Source organism: Anastrepha ludens, chromosome 6, assembly GCF_028408465.1.
Source record: "Anastrepha ludens isolate Willacy chromosome 6, idAnaLude1.1, whole genome shotgun sequence".
NCBI classification, from domain to species: domain Eukaryota; kingdom Metazoa; phylum Arthropoda; class Insecta; order Diptera; family Tephritidae; genus Anastrepha; species Anastrepha ludens.
Window position 1 is genome coordinate 114365816 of NC_071502.1, and position 17197 is coordinate 114383012.

The 17197-nt window shown below is 40.1% G+C and overlaps 3 protein-coding genes across 6 annotated transcripts in view; 1 reads left to right on the forward strand and 2 right to left on the reverse strand.

The window, feature by feature from the left end:
- Positions 1 to 4416: 4416 nt before the first annotated feature.
- Positions 4417 to 10578, reverse strand: LOC128866069 (U4/U6.U5 small nuclear ribonucleoprotein 27 kDa protein). The gene is made up of 3 exons (XM_054106561.1): positions 10435 to 10578; positions 9966 to 10354; positions 4417 to 8405 (listed from the first exon to the last, which is right to left on the reverse strand). The coding sequence occupies exons 2-3, from the start codon at positions 10193 to 10195 to the stop codon at positions 8123 to 8125; spliced, it is 513 nt and encodes a 170-aa protein (XP_053962536.1). The 5' UTR covers positions 10196 to 10354; positions 10435 to 10578; the 3' UTR covers positions 4417 to 8122.
- Positions 8709 to 9811, reverse strand: LOC128866068 (eukaryotic translation initiation factor 6). The gene has a single exon (XM_054106560.1). It carries the CDS (start codon positions 9540 to 9542, stop codon positions 8805 to 8807), a length of 738 nt encoding a protein of 245 aa, XP_053962535.1. The 5' UTR covers positions 9543 to 9811; the 3' UTR covers positions 8709 to 8804.
- A 6092-nt stretch (positions 10579 to 16670) lies between the features above and the next one.
- LOC128868905 (protein hu-li tai shao) overlaps positions 16671 to 17197 on the forward strand; it is a 119075-nt gene continuing 118548 nt past the window's right edge. The window contains exon 1 of one of the 4 annotated variants that reach the window (XM_054111493.1): positions 16671 to 16763. The gene's annotated coding sequence lies outside the window, so the exon portion shown is untranslated. The other 3 variants (XM_054111490.1, XM_054111489.1, XM_054111494.1) reach the window with 3 other exon arrangements.

A 17197-nucleotide genomic window follows, 5' to 3' on the forward strand; every position in this document is an offset into this window, starting at 1 on the left:
GGTTTGTGTCCGGCGTTTACCTACACCGGTCGACCCTTCTCCGTTTTTTTGTAAATTTTGTCTATGTATTTGTATTCTCTGCAAATGTTGTGAACTTATTTAGATATATATTCTTTCTCTCTCTCTCTCATTCTCTCTCGGGTCTCTCCTTCTTTCAATGTCTGCCTTGAAAGTTTCACTTCTGTTATGTGTACTACGCTACACGCACTTTTTTTAAATAAATTTAAATTAAATAAAAAGAAGATCAAATTACTTATTGGAGGGAGGTTGAAGGGAAAGTTCTGTCGTATTTTAAATTTTTTTCTTGCTCACTCCTCTCGAGAGCATAGGACCTCAATAAGACTTGTCTTGCGTTGGTTTCGTTAATCTATTTGATTTCTGACAGTGTAGGTGATTAGACTGCCCCTAAATAGGCCGTATTTTAAATAGGCAGGTAATTTGTTTTGTAAATAAAAAAATCATCTGGCTAGTGAGTCATTGCGATTTTTTTTTTGTTTAATGTGATCTGCAGCAGTTGTATGATGAATGCCAAAGCTTCTGCAATTTCTCGACTTGTTAAATGTGGATTATTTTCCAACATGGCTCGCAAAACCTCATTATCGAGCTTGGATGATCGCTCAGATCAATCACTTTCTTGGAGGCTCAAAATCCCCGGAACGAAATTTGCTAAAGCACCTTTGATAAGTACGAACATTTACAATATCTTTTCCAAATACCGCACATAAATTTTTACATGCAACCGATGCGCTGGAATTCATACCAAATACAGTATCGTATATGCACTTCATCTACTGACTTGTTTTTGACTTTAAATATCACAGGTAAATGATGAACGGTAGAAAGGGACTCCTTTCATATTATACAGCAAGTAAAAAAACAAAAAAAAAATCCCAATCACTCACTACCCAGATGTTTTTTTTTATTAACAAAAAATTAAAACGAACTTTATAAATTGTATCTAAAATATATATAAGTACTTTCATTTTACATTTTAATCGCCATTATTTATATTTAGAATTTTGACTCAATTCGCAAATTTTAATTTGTGTTTATTTTTGCTTTGCGATCAACTGTTTGTGTCACTTGCATTTTCCCCTACTCTGCAAGTTTTGTAGTACATGAACACCAAAACTTGATTGTTGCCAACTTTAATTGTTATTATTATTTACATATTTAAAGAAGTAAATAATTATAGATTTAAATTTAATTTCCAGCACTAACTAAAGGCTAAAGGTCTTCGACTAGAAGAATTCTTACAAATTATTTGCTTCATGAACAGGCCTTTTATTTTGATCTTTACCCGCTCAATGGCTTGTCTGTTTTTATACTGTAGCTGTCAAATGGCTGTATTGAATGGCGTGGTCGTACATTTGCAAAAATTATAAATCTTTCAATAGGGTGATTAATTTTGCGCCACTTTGTATAGGTAACAAACAATATATTGCGGTTAAACTCACACTACTTTATAAACATTTCAAATGTAGAGCTGTTACATAAAAAATGTATTTTGAATGTAAACTAGAAATTTGTCTACCAAAAAATTTAGTTAGAAGCGCATGCGATTTGAACAATTTCTCATAAACAGAAAAAATAGAATTAATATTTTAATATTATATTTATTATTATTATTTATAGGGGATACATACAATATAATCCTAACTTAATTAACAATTAACAAATGCATAGAAAATGCCTCCATTTGTAAATCGGTACAAATATTTGTTCACCCTACACCTAAAATCATTTACACACATTTAAAATACTTTTATTTAAAATTATATTGAAAAAAATGTATTCATGAACTTGAGTTCCAGTTTGAAATTTCATACAAAAATTAAAATATAATAGGTAAGTTGCAAAAAAAAAGTTAGCGGCAGGCTAATCACCTCCGCTGTCAGAAATCAAATAGGTTAACAACCAACGCACGACAAGTCTTTCCCAAGAGAAGTGAACAAGAAAAAAAGGTTGAATTTATTTGCGACGAAGCGCGCGCTATTGTTGTTATTGTATTGGTTGAACACGGATGCATTGGCTGAAGAGACTGCGACCTTGTAATTAATGCGACTCGAGCCTTTCCTTGCCATGTGACGACACACCCTGAAGAAGAAGCTTAGCCGCAAAGCCACGTAGCCTGGCACCAAATTGTGAGACTACGCCATTCGAAGTCTTTACATATACAGTGCACTCGCGATAACTCGAACTAATTAAAACAGGCGCTGTTCGATTTATCGAATTTGTTCGACTTATCAATTGAGTGTGCTATGTTAAAAAAACAGTCATCGATATCGATTTTTCGATCGATTGTTGAAAATGGAAGCCAGTAGAAAATTTCTGTAGCATAGTTTCGTTATACGAATTACATTTTGGTCCATTGGCTGGATCAATGGTGTCACATTCGGCGGCATAAACATAGTTAAAATTAAACCATCCTCGGACTTTAATTCGATTTCGTTGGGATGTGATGGGGCATTATCAATTAGAAGAAGAGCCTTCTCAGGTAGTCCCCATCTTTCAAATTTTTTCTTACCTAATTATTAAAGTCATTTAACTTGGTTAAAAAAATTGTTTTAATGAATCTGGATTTTACCTGCGGCACGAACGAATTATGAAACCAGTCTTTGAAAATCGCCGAAGTCATCCAGGCTGATTTGGAATTTTTGTACTCCACCGGACAGTTAAAATTTTTGAAAACACGAGGATTTCTTGCTTTGTCAATAACGAGAAGTTTAAGCTTATGGTTGCCGGTAGCGTTAGTGCAAGCCATAAATTGCCTTATCTTTCTTTTTTATAAGACTTATGGTGGACTTGGCTACCCCATATTCCTTCGCTAGAGAAGTAACACTACGTCCACGTTTAATTTTGTTAAGGACTTCAGCCCTCTCTTTTAATGTTAAACACTTCAACCTTTTACGATCCATTACTCACGTGCACTGATATACTACAAATGACAAATTTAAAGCAATTTGGTCAATGCAAGATGTTGTTCCCAGAAAACTAACGGGATATTAACGCCGAAATATTCATATGGACAATACACTAGTATACATATAATTTATATACATATACTATTACATATGTATCTATGTACAAAATGTACATGTTTGAAAAGAATGTGTGTACAAATAAATTTGTTTTTTTGTTCGAGTTATAGCGCTTTTTTATTGTTCGAGTTACAAAGAAGTCAATAGGGGAAAAAATGTGTTCGAGTTAGCACGTCGTTCGACTTAGCGGCTATTCGAGTTACCGCGAGTGCACTGTAATATAATTGGCTCTTACGCCATTTATTCAGTGTTTCGCTGGGGTCCTCTTCCTATTTGTGGTGTGCGTGATTAAGGGTCCTACATTTTTAAGCCGACTTCGAACAACAAATGGTTTTTTATGAGGAGCTTTTTCATGGCAAAAATATGCCTCGGGGGGTTCGCCATTGCCTGCCGAGGAGCGACCGCTATTCGATTAAACGTTTTCCACTATTTAGTGTTTCATGCACGGAGATTCGAATCTGTGCACTTCCGAAATGGGAAGTCCATGGCCGCCGCTATAAGGCGAAGCCCTTACTGGAGGGTACAATGAAAGGAGGTTCAGGTAACTCATAACCCTCCTTAAGGAAAAACTGATAATGCTCACGGGCAGATTGCGTAGGCATCTGCACAGGATTGAGATATAGTCCACTGACTGCCGTCGTTTCTGCGACCAGTCCCAGGAAACTCCAACACACACCTACTTCTCAGCCGGAAGGCGCATATGCTCATCGCAACCCAACTCCACCTTCGTCTTACTGAACTAACTGGGTTTCGATGAGGTATTGCGATGAGTAGATGGTCGAAGTGTAAACCTCATTTTTAATCATGCATTGGTTGAACGCTATCCAGCTCAATAAATGTATTCATTCTTGGTTGTCGTCTCTGGAAGTAATATTTGCAGCAGCGCTCAATCGACTAATTTCATAAAATTTTCACTCTATGTGAATACCTGAAGTTCTCCTTTGGTTTACAAAGTCAAAGTGCAGGACAGTTAAAGAATATTGAGGTGATTGAATGAACACAAGCACTCTGGCTCTGAAAGTATTCTATGCGGTACCAGCTGGTGATAGCAGAGGAAAGATCAGACGGAGAAGGGATTGGTTTCATTTGGTGTATCCAACTGGCGCCGGTTAGAAACGTACGGAAAGAAACACTGGTGACCAAAATCGCGTCAATCAAGAATAAGAAGAAACACGCACCAACCCATTTGGCAACGACGACCGCCCGCCCTCACCCTTTACCAAGCAAAAATCGGTACTTCATCCCGAATGTCTCTTATTACTACATCACAATGTAATCTGGACATTATAATGTTCATATTTCCATCTAGTCGTCCGAAGGGTTATGTGCCTTCTCGTTCAAAAATAAAAAGTTTTTATTTCAATTTTGCAATATATTAATTTTTTTAGAGTTCATTCCTCTCTTTATTGGCGCTTTATTCATTTTTTAATTACAATTCATTTTGTATGTATATTTAGACCTAAATAAAGTATACTAAATTACTTAATAAGAGTTTTACAGTAAATAATTTTTTCATATCAATTTAAAAAAAAAAAAAAATCGCCAGACTAGTAAAAAGCATAAAATGCGAAAGTTACATATTTTTACATAAGAATAAATGAAACCAAAAGAGGAGCTGGTTACCAAAATTAAATAAATTAAACATAAAATATTTTTTATATGTTATTTTTTTATTAAAATAAAACATCAATATTAAAAGTAAGAGTAAAAATTAAAAAAGAAAAAAAATCCCTGCAATTTCGTTTAACTACAGCTAAGTTGTTTGTAAGTGTATGTGTGTGGGGGTGTATGAGCCAAATCGTTCAGTTTTATGCCAAATCTCAACTATTTCGATTTGTGGTGGTAAAAGTGCGTATGTGTATTACATATATATTTGTATATACCTGATTTGCATACTGTTGTAAGTGCTGTAATTACAATTACAAATGTAAATCATTGTACTGCAGTTAAAAACATTACTTTTTATTGATGTAAGAAAGTTTAGCTGTTACTGAGTGAGAGTGAGAGCTTAGATATAAAAAAAAGTGACCCTACCTGAATATTACTGTATTTGTGCGCCATTTTCAAGCACATTTTTCCCCCAGTGGCCTCTGCTGGTCTCCTCTTCTAAACTAGGGTTTTCGACCTTCGTCTTAATAACGAACACATTTTAAGTATTTTAGTAATTTCTCTCGTTTTTGTTGAATACTTTACTCAACAAAATACTTTCGCACGATAGTGGAATTTTCAAATAATAATAAAAACAAAAAATAGTTTGCTTCCACAAGTGGCAGTTAATCTCACAATTGTTTAGTTAAAGCTGCGCTTGGATTTGCCTTGCAATTTGTGTCGTCGGCGCCTTCAGTGGATTACTCCTACTTTGGATAACTCCCACTATTGCATGCTTTGCTCGAGTACTGTTGTTACTTCGTCGTTAGAGTAAAATTGTTCGATTGGTTGCAAAACCAAAACGTTCTAATTGCGTAGACTCGAATGTTGTAGACATTTTGTCGCAAATCCTGCTCCTGTTCGGCCCAATTATGCGATTATAAATAATTGGCGCATATATCCGTTGTTAGCTGTTTGGCCGAGTTCCTCCTCCAATATGTGGTATGCATCTTGTTTTTTTTTTTTTTTCATAAATAAAGGGATTTGCGTTTTATGTCGTCTACGAACGACAAATGGTTTCTTATGAGGAGAATTTTCTTGGCAGAAATACACTCAGAGGCTTGCGCTATTGTCTGCGGAGGAGCGTCCGCTATAAAAAAAAACTACCTTAGTGTTTCATGCCTGGGGTGTCCAACGGTGGTCTTATCGAATTGCAGTCACGCACAATCCATTCGGTCACGTCGCATGCATTTATAAGTACGAATCTGCCGATTTCTATTTTCACCTCAAATAAAAACTAATTTTCAATCTTCTTTTATGCATCAAATTAACATCGCTCTTTCAATATCGATTGAAGTACCTCACTTTTTGTGCACATTTTCTCGTTTGAGAAGAATTATTTAAAGCCTCTTTTGCTTACTCCTGTTCTACCCCTTAAATAAAAGTATTTCTTCATTCAGAAATACCTATCCTTTCTCGTCACCCTATTTGTACATTTTCTCCTAAAAAAAAATACTATTTGGGCCTCAAGCAGAGCATCACTTTGGCGGCGTATTTGGCTTCGATAAGTATACAAAAAATGTTAAGAATAATTTCAATTTCAAAAAAAGGTCGCCCTCAAGTGAAAGATAATCGTTTCTATTTCTTTTCCCTTTATAAATCCTTTCAATTCTTTACCTTAAAAAAAAATTAATTTTCTGTTATTTTCTCGACATTATTTTCATCTTATAGTTAACTTTTCCTTTCTACAATTAAATGTTCCACTCTTTCTTATCGACATCAGCGTAATTGCTCTCTTTCTATTGCGATTTTATCTTTCTCACTCATCTCTTTGCTCGCTTACATCAGTTTTCTTTTTATCATTTACTGCTTTTTGTTATAAAATTATTGCCTATTGTTTATTTTTAATATTTATAGTTTTTGTTTTAACGGCACTTGCGTGTGAATCAACTGTTCAAAAACTGTATTTTGAAATAAAAAAAAAACGTCACACATTATCAATCTTTATAAAAAATGTTTAAATACATATTTTCAATATTTTTTCTTTTTTTTTTTTGTAATTATTATAAAAAATCCCTGGCTATTGCATATTTGGTCTATTGTAATTGGGTGTATTCGGGGGTTAGTGTGGGTGATATTGTATGGGGTTCAGGGTAAGGGGTAGTTATGTTGGGTAGGATATTCAAGGTTCGGGATAATTATGATATTTGTGTAAATATAGTTGCTCTATTTATAAAAAATATTTTGATAAAAATTGTACTATTGCAGTGTGTGGAGGATACTATTGGGGAGTTATGCATTTTAATGCGTGTTGGGATATGTTTGTATGTGTATGTGTTTACGGGTTTGTGGGAATGTGTTGTATGGTTGTGATTTTCAAATACTTCAAGTAATTGTTGTGAATAGAAAATTTCATGTGCGGTTAATTCATAACAAGAATTTGGTAAAATGGAACGAAAACAGAGTTACAGTTACGTTTTTCTTCCTTTATGGAACTAAAATGAATCAAGCGCAAGAGTTCAGGTAACGTCTTATGCGATGTGAAACAAAAGATTAATAAAAAAAAAAAAATTAGGAAAAAATCAACACTTCGATTTTTGTTTCCAACAAAGCGAATTTACGAACTGTGCACTTCTTTTTGACGAATTCAACCACAAGATAACTAATATTTTCAATGCCAGAAGTTAGAAGCATTACTAAAAAAATATTAATGTGGAAAAAGCTGCATAAACTACACGCGCCGCACTTTCGCCTTAATTCATTTTAGTTTGACACATTTCTGTTTTCATTTGTTGTTGTAACAGAAAAATAAAAATGTTTCGTTTAATTACTTTAAATATTCAAAAACTATTGTAAACTTGTAGTTTGCAATTCAAGAGTTTTAAATGAGAAGAGTGAAATTGTGCTGCTCGCGTTAATCTAAAATTGTCTACCATTTAAAAATACAAAAAATTTAACTGTAGCTTCAGCTTTTTAAATGGCCTAAAAATCATTTTACTCTCAGCTAGTCAAGTCATGCAATTTTCGCATCAAAGTAGTCATCATTATAAAATAGGCGCTCTTGTTGATTTAATGCTTTCATAAATACGATTATTTGACAAAGCAGTGTCGAAATTCAAAATGTCGACTTTTTTCATCCCCTCAAACTCCGAGCAGCACTTCAACACCTCACATTCATAACATTTATAATAGGTCTTAGATACTATGGGAAAACTTAAACAGGCAATTAAAAAAGCTTTAATATTTAAAATATTAATGAGGTATATGTGGTGGAAATTTTGAAAATTGAATTTTGTAAACCGGTCTATTGCATAAAATTGCAGGATTGTCAGTGCATGCTGCTGCAGTAGTCTTGAGCGTTGGATGCTACAGCAGTTGCACTTCTAAAGAATAGTAATAGTAAAAAAAAAATTAGTACAAAAATGTACGTCGACATATCGCCGTATGTGCAGCGCTCGGTTTGTGAAACGCGTTTTTCGCGTTCCCCTACCGCGCTATGCCACAAAGTCCAGCGGCCGATTAAAGCCACCTTTGCGATTCATATATTGACGATACTTGCGCTTTAAGATTACATGCACTTCTCCGACGTCGTTACCTTCGACCTTCTTGTTTTTGGTTGTGTCGAACGTGCAGAAACCCATTGTTTTCAACATTTCAACCTCTTCAGGGGATTTACCCTCCAAATCGGCTTCTGTGATTTTTGGACGTTCAGTGGCAGCACCACGTCGCCCCGATGACGTTGACGCCGAAGTGGATGGATGACCACGCGAGCGAGACCTATAGCCAAAGAAGCGGTTTTAAAGAGATGATAATATTAAGCCAAATAAAAGTACAAAGCGTAAAAATAACAAATTAAAAAATAATTGCACCGGCACCATATATTATATTAGATTCTCTAGATAAAATCGTTTCGCTTTCCCGAAACTAACGCGAAACATTCCAAATCTGGAAAAATTACAATTCCAATACAAAAATACCAACATATTTTGAGTGAATCTTCAATCTCCATGCTTGATGAGTCAACATAGTAGTAATCGCCTTTGTACACTTTTCCAGCATTTTATTAGAAAAATACATAAATTGATATTATAAACTAACATTAAATTTATTCTGAAATAATTTTATTACCAAAGTCTTTACACTTCAATATAATTTCGATTTTACATTTAACGGCATTTAAGACATTTCTTCAATAAGAGCAGCACGCAATTTTGTTGTGACTGTGCTCGGCTGTGCTTGGTTTAATTTGAACACACTCTCAATCACAGACATTTCTGTAGCGGTGGAACTCATGCCCACGAATGATATCCAATCGTTCACAACCATACCAGCTGCTAGAACGTCGCTGCCCTGATTTACTGTACCCGCCACCAATGGCACTTGAAGCAGTGACGATAATTCATTTTGATCCTGTATACTGGTTTTTGGATGTACCATTCCACCCTGATTGCTGAGCACTGTATAGGTACCTACGAGCGGGTTCTCGGCTATAGTTTGCCGAAACACTTCCACCTTTAGTACATCACCGATGATTTCTTCTGTTTCCTTATCAAGATCGGGATGCACTAAGGCGACATAGTCATTGCAAGCGATTACGTTTCCCAACGCCGAAAGTCGTTCTTCGACGCGTTGGATTTTAACTGCATCCGGTAATGTATTCCGCAAATGTTGTAGCTCCACATCGGTAGTGGAATGTGGTACAAGTAGTCCATTACGGTTGCCTACCGTAAGACGGCCAATGATGCGGCAACCACCAATGCTGGCATGCACGACCGGTATGGTCTCTGCCAATTCAGATTCATATACACTGTAGAATGCCTCGGAGCCGCCGATGGCAACTAGGCAGTATGCGTTTGTAAGTTTGCTGAAAACGCCGATGTCATCGTTGTTCTCAAATTGCACACGAAATGCCATTTTGTTTATATTCTATTTAATATTACACTTTTTCACTTGATCTTCTGTACGCGTTTAGTGTGGTTTATTTACTGATGAAGTTTATTCTGCCAAAGAACTTTATAAAACGTGCAATTAAATTTAGTGATGAAATTCGCTGATATTACTCTTCTAATTTCATCTGCTATTTCACTTCACGTGGTAATGAGCTGAAATGTCAAAGTCGACATAAAATAACGCAACTGAAGCAAAAGCGAGGGAAAATTAACGCGCAGGGTTGTAATCACACTAACACTTTAAATGTTTGAATCAATTGATTTGCGTAATTTTCGAAAAATAATGTAATATATAACTTAAAATATAATTAAAAATTTGTAAAAAAGTTTTATACTTAGTTCTGTGACGTTTCTGTCTTGGGTCAATACACTACACTTTACTATTCACCTCGAACGCCGACGGCTCGATCTATCCCGCTCATGGCTGCGACTTCGGTCACGATCACCACCGCCTCCTCTATCCAGTGAACGTCTACGCAATGCACGGCTACTGCTACCAGCACCAGTTTCACGTTCGCGCTGGCGTTCTCGTTCTCTAGAACGGCGTTCTCGCCGCTTTTTGCGTTCGGAACGCTCTTTTTCACGTCGCCGATGTGACGGCGATGGGCTGCGTCCCATTCTTTTGGGTGAGGTAGCTGTCTGTGAAGGTATATGATGGACGCTGAGGGTTGTTGCAGCCGAAATTTGACGCTATTCTATTCAAATTTGCAGGCGCCTTGCAAGTATAAAGCGTTTAATATTTGTTGCTGCTTTACTTAATATATCATTTGTAGATGCCTGAGAAACCAAATGTGGTACATATATATTTATATACAACTTACAGCGTGTATATTGAAATTAATTATGAAACAACTTACCTTTTCTAAATTGTGTCCTACTATAAAATTTCGACACCGGCATTAATTATTTTTAAACTTAAAAACTAAAATAAAAAATTATCACACCAACCGCGGCGTCTCGTCCACTTTCATCAACTGCTTCTTCGCGTCAACAAACGGCCTTGCAGTTCACAAAAGTGTAATCAACTGTGACAGGGTGGTTCAGTGGAGGAATTTTTCGTTGTGCGGGATAATCGAAACCTAATAATCTACAAGTCAAGTTTATATAGGATTAATAAATAAATATATAATATCAGTCAGAAATATAATTGGTTAATTTTTCGTGCGATACTTAAACTTTTTATACATATTTGTTAAGAATGTATTTAAGTTATTGGTAATATTTTTGGTGGAAAATGCAGTACACATATAAAGTCAGGTTTAGTACAATGTCGCATTAGTAATTTTAAGCGAGAGTGTAATTATTTATTTAACTAAAATATGGTGGAAATGTTAGGGAGATGTTCCTGATTACAGTTTTGCAAAATGCCTTCAGCAACTGCACTATAGTTTGCCGCATTATATTATATTTTCCTATAAACTTCACTTATTATACTTATATTCAAATTATTTCAATGAAAATTATTTGCAAATGCGTGTGTGAATATTTCATGTTTAAAACGTCTTATACCCGAGGAACATTGTTTCAAACTGAAGTTACCAACATGCAATGTTACGGTCAATGTTACTGCTATGTAGGTGCATGTTTGAAGCAATGTTGAAGTTACAGTTGAGGTTATTAAATTTATTTTTGGATTTTGAGGCGTACTGAAAACAATGTTACTGTGAGGATGGGATAATTTTGTTTGATACCTGGAGAAAACTTCCAGAGCTTGGGATGGTCAAAATTGATTAATAATAAAAACAAATTAAAAAAGAGAGGCTTTTGAAAAACGTCTTAAAATTAAAAAAAAAAAAAAAACATAAAAAAAGTGCGTGTAGCGTTGTACACATAACAGAAGAGGAACTTTCAAGGCATACAAAGAAAGAGGGAGGGACCCGAGAGAGAATGAGAGAGAGAGAGAGAAAGAATATATATGTAAATAAATGCCCAGCATTTACAGAGAATACAAATAGATAAAATTTACAAAAACGGAGAAGGATCGACCAGTGTAGGTAAACGCCGCGCACAAACCGTGCCAAAACGAGCACTACTCCGAGCGTTTATCACCCGTACAAACGCAGCGATTTCAGGACCGCAACAACGGCACAAATTACCGCAAGGCAATACCAATAAATCCATTCCCATGGCAGCCGGTTCTACGTTACCGGAATGACTCGGGTTTTTCCCGATCAAGGGCTGCCGCCCCAGTACACATTCCCATGGCAGCCGGTTCTACGTTACCGGAATGACTCGGGTTTTTCCCGATCAAGGGCTGCCGCCCCAGTACACTAGCCCTGTCTAGTGTATCGTATATCACCCCACCCCTTACGTCACAGGAGCAAACTCCCGCAGCTAACCTGCTCCAAATACTTCTCCTCAGGGCTGGAGTCGAATCCAACCCTGGGCCAGAGGTATTCTACTGCTGCGTCTGCCATCAACGGCTCCACCCGAACTCCACCTCGGTTAGGTGCAATAAGTGCAACGGGTGGAGCCACCTTAAGACCTGCTCAGGCCTTAAGTCGCACAGGGAGTGGTCCACACGGTATGTGGCCACGTGTTGCTCCCGCCAACAGGCGTCTGATGCCTCCACGGCTACCACACCCCCTGATAGGCCGGCACTACCAACCGCCACCACAACCCACACCTCCACGGTGAGGAGCCTATCGGAGCAACACAACTCCCCTTTAACCCCTCCTATCCCTTCCTGCTCCAACCCCAGTGCGGGGACAAACCAGCAGCTCCTGGTCCCCCGTACAGTCTGTTCCGTGTGTCAGACCGTAATACCTCGGAATCTGGTACCAGTCCAGTGCAATTCCTGCAATGGCTGGTGCCATTTTCGGAGATGTTCCGGCCTGCGCACCACCCGTGAGTGGACAACTGCCTACGTTGCCCCCTGCTGCAGAGCTCTGCACCCACTACCTCCCCCGGAGGAGCGGCCGCCCACCACTATCAGGCCGCAACAACCACAGTGGATTGCACAGCAGGTCCAACGTGGACAACCCCACGCGTCCCTCACCCCCCGGATTACACTGACCTCACCGAGAAGCTTCAAGCTTCTCCAGTTTAACTGCAACGGACTTACGAGTAAGGTCGACGAGATAGTCGACTTTATGAACCGGCACAGTATCAAGATAGCTGCGGTCCAAGAAACAAAGTTGCACGCTAGGTCATCTCTGATCACCAGGGATGGCTATAACGTGCACAGACACGATCGCGAGCGAGACAACGGTGGTGACCTAGCGTTTATAGTCCACCACACTGTGCAGTATCGTCTTATCGATGAAGGAATCGACCCCAGGGACAGCACCTTAGAATGTCAAGGCATAGCTGTCCGGTCAGGCGATTCCGAGCTCGAAATTTTTAATATATACATACCCCCTGTCACCTGCTGCCCGGCAGGATATCACCCTGATATAGGTGCGCTCATCAGAGGTGAAAACCGATTGGTTGTAGGTGACTTCAATGCGCATCACGATCTTTGGCATTCAAGCCTGCCAAATGATCGTAGGGGACAGCAATTGGCAGAGCAGATAGACGACTCGACATTCAGCACAGTGAACGACGACGCCCCCACCAGGGTAGTGGGCAATTGTAGCAGCTCGCCTGACCTAACAATAGCTAGCGCGGGTCTGATAAATAGCATAACGTGGCGACCTATGCTATCGCTTGCATCAGACCACTTGCCCATTATCGTCTCGATCGAGAGACCTGCCGATTTCGTTTCCGCGAATCACCGGTCCTATTTTAACTTTATAAAAGCTAATTGGGCCGGCTTCACGGAATTCACCGAGGACACCTTCGCCGCTCTTCCCATCCCCACTGATGTGCGCGTCGGCGAACGCGCATTCCGCAAGGTGCTCACAGCTGCTGCGGCTCGCTTCATCCCAGCTGGATGTTATAAGGACATCCGTCCCCACTTCCCAGCAGAAGCAGCCAGTTTAGCAAACGAGCGTGACCACCTACGCCAGGCCAATCCCGGGGATCCCCGCATAAGGGATCTCAATTTGGAGATCCGGCAACTGGTAAATCAACATAAGCGGACTAAATGGGTTGAGCACCTGAAGACTTGTAACCTCACCTCCGGAGTGAGTAAGCTCTGGTCCACCGTTAGGTCCCTGTCGAACCCGACGAAACACAACGACAAGGTGGCTATCACCTTCAACGGTTGTACTTCGTCGGACCCGAAGAGATGCGCGAGCTATTTTAGCCGGCTGTTTACACTGCATCCTCCGGGCGACAGAACCAAACGTCGTGTTACCAGAAGGCTGCACAAACTGACGAACGACAGTGCGCCACTTACTTTCTCCGGTGATGAGGTTCAGGGGGCCATCAACAAGTCGAAATCATCGAAAGCCATTGGCCCTGACGGACTTAACGCGCTGATGCTGAAGCATCTGGGACCCCTGGGAGTAGGATACCTCACAAGGGTCTTCAATTTGTCTCTGGCCACTCTCATCATCCCTGACAAGTGGAAAGCAGGGAGAGTGGTCCCACTATTGAAACCTGGGAAACCCGCCAACCAAGGGGAGTCTTATCGGCCGATAACTCTCCTTTCCCCAGTAGTGAAGACACTTGAAGCCCTCCTACTCCCATTCTTCACGACCCACCTGGCCCCAGCCCCACATCAGCACGGATTCCGACGAGTGCACAGCACCACCACGGCACTCACCGCCATAAACGCCCAGATAAATCGCGGGCTTAACCAAAACCGCCCCTGCGAGAGGACTGTCCTAGTAGCGTTGGACCTAAAGAAGGCTTTCGATACAGTCAGCCATTCCACGCTACTAGATGATATTTATCAGTCGACACTCCCGCCAGGGCTGAAGAGGTGGTCCGCGAACTACCTGAGCGGTCGGCACTCGTCAGTGATTTTTCGAGATCAAATGTCAAAGCAGAGGAAGATTAAGCAAGGCGTACCGCAGGGTGGTGTCCTTTCACCCTTGCTTTTTAACTTCTACATCTCGAAGCTCCCCCAACCACCAGCGGGAGTTTCCCTGATCTCATACGCTGACGACTGCACGATAATGGCGTCGGGCAATGACATCGATGGCCTGTGCTCCAAAGTGAACAACTACCTCACCGACCTTTCTCGCTTTTTCACTGCGAGGAATCTCCAACTTTCCCCCACTAAGTCCACGGCGACCCTTTTCACCACCTGGACAAAGGAGGTCAAGCTGTCCCTTAAGGTAAAAGTCGACGACACACCAATTCCGACTGTGAATAACCCCAAAATTTTGGGTGTAACCTTTGACAGCTTGCTCTCCTTCTCTGCGCACACAACCGCAATTGCCACTAAAGTCCAAAATCGCAACAAGGTCCTCAAATCGCTGGCCGGCAGCACTTGGGGCAAGGACAAAGAACTGTTGCTTTCGACATTTAAGGCAATTGGCCGGCCGGTTCTAAACTATGCTACGCCTGTCTGGTCGCCTGGTACTAGTGATTCGCAGTGGATAAAGCTTCAGACATGTCAGAATACCGCCATTCAGACAGCGACCGGGTGCCTCCTGATGTCACCCATACAACACCTGCACAACGAGGCACAAATGCTCCCAGTCGCGGAGCACAACAAATTGCTCAGCAAGCAGTTCCTGCTGGGGTGTTACCGCAGGTTTCACCCCTGCAGACACCTGCTTGAGCCTGAGCCGCCTCCCAGGCACGTCAGGAGACACCTCCTCGACTACGCTGACGAACTCCAGTACAAAACTGACCGAGACCTACTGGACCGGACAGTATTCAGACAGTCAATAAACGACATTCACCGGGAGTCCGTTACCACCTTCATGAACTCCCGTCCCGTGAATGCCGTAATCGGAGTCCAACCACCACCCATTGCAGATGAAGAGCTCCAGCTTCCCCGTGAGACTCGTGTAACATTGGCACAATTGCGTTCTGGATATTGTAGCAGGTTAAACTCCTACTTATCCAGAATTGACCCTGACATACCAAACACATGTCCGGCATGTGAAGGTACCCCGCACGACACTAACCACCTCTTCACATGCCCCCTTAATCAGACTCATCTAACCCCCCTCTCCCTCTGGACCCAACCCGTCGAAACAGCATGTTTCCTGGGCCTACCCCTAGATGAGCTAGACGAAGACGACAGATGATATACCTACATTGACAGGGCTAACTATGCTGTTAAAACAACAACAACAACAACAACCAATAAATCCGACACCGGAATGGATAGCACTTTATAGTACGCACAAGCACTAGCCAGGAAAAGGAAATAACCGCCAAAAAGTAGGCACCAAAAAACGCCAAAAAAATTGGGACTAAAACACGCCCCAAACGGTACGCACCAAGGAAATATAACGCCAAAAAATAGGCACCAAAACTATATTTCCTACAAGTTTGCACCAACAAACAAGCGCCAAAGAGTAGGCAGTGTTATTTCTCACTAGAAATTAGCAACCACAAGGAAAGTTTCAAAGTTTCAGTTTCATTTTCAAGATGCCGAGAGAACAGTTGATATGAGTGTTACTTGTCAAAGATATGCTCAGTTAATACAATTAAGTAGAAAATATGCTTCTACACTGATGGTCAATTAGAGTGTGTTAGCATCAGGGCCGTAGAGAGCATATCCGGGCCCCGGGGGAAAATTGCAAATGCGGCCCTTTCCAATTATGTCTAATTCATATAATTCGAATTACTCTCGAGTCCGGGCCCCTTTGAGAACTTCGGGCCCGGGGTAAAAAGTCCCCGATCCCCCTCCCTGTCGTCTTGGCTGGTTTGCATTACTGTGTGAAGCTTCAAGATAATTTTGAACAAGTCATACGACGTTAAGCCTCAGCCTTATATCCGGCCAAAAACTGTCGGTTCAGCATCATTCCCACAACGTATATGGAGAAACTTTATGATGTTGCAACAGCAACATCAAGAAAACTCGATTCTGAAAAAAAGTTCACGAAGCGCAATAGTGAAAAAGAACTGTAAAAAATAAATTTTCATTCTTTCAATTTACTTGAGACTTCTTTGACTTATTTTTAAATTTGGTATTTTATTTATTCAATTGCAACCCTGCTTGTATCACAACATCCCGTTATTTCTCCAGCAAACTTCAAAATGACATCATCTCGATTATTTTCTGATCAGAATGAGTGAACCAAAATCAACCGATTTGCATATAGTGTGTACGCATTTTTACCTATAGGGAAGTGGCACCGGAAAAGTGACGCGAATGCAATTGGAAAATCGAAAGGTAGGAAATTTTAGGCGAATCAGAAGAGCAGAACAGCAGAACAGAAGCAAAAGCGGAATCGAACGAACGTCGTCGACTCGAATGTTTGAGTGTTTGCGCTGGAATAGCTCAAAGAAAACGAACGTCGAGAATTGTTGTAAGGCTTTAATAAGTCTGTTTATAATTTATAATAAATTAGGCAAAATCTAAATATTCTTTTCATTTTAAATCGGCGAAAAAAACTTGAATTAACGATGTGTGTGTTCGGCTAGTTGGTATATAGAAAACAGTCTGAAGGGGAAAGTAGTTGCGTAGAAAAAATGTTGTGCGCCGCGATTGAAAGTGAAAATTGGTTTGAGAATATTAGCAAGAACGAGAATTAAAAAATCGATTATCATCGGTAGACGGTGCTCGTGATATCTATTTTTTATAGCAAATACTATGCGCTTGTGTTG

Bases quoted from the DNA above. Each gene is read 5' to 3' on its own strand.
- LOC128866068 (XM_054106560.1), bottom strand. From the start codon at position 9,542: ATGGCATTTCGTGTGCAATTTGAGAACAACGATGACATCGGCGTTTTC.
- LOC128866069 (XM_054106561.1), bottom strand. From the start codon at position 10,195: ATGGGACGCAGCCCATCGCCGTCACATCGGCGACGTGAAAAAGAGCGT. The intron at 8,406-9,965 runs GTGAATAGTAAA...CTTTGGCTATAG, and splicing joins TCGAGCCGTCGGCGTTCGAG to GTCTCGCTCGCGTGGTCATC.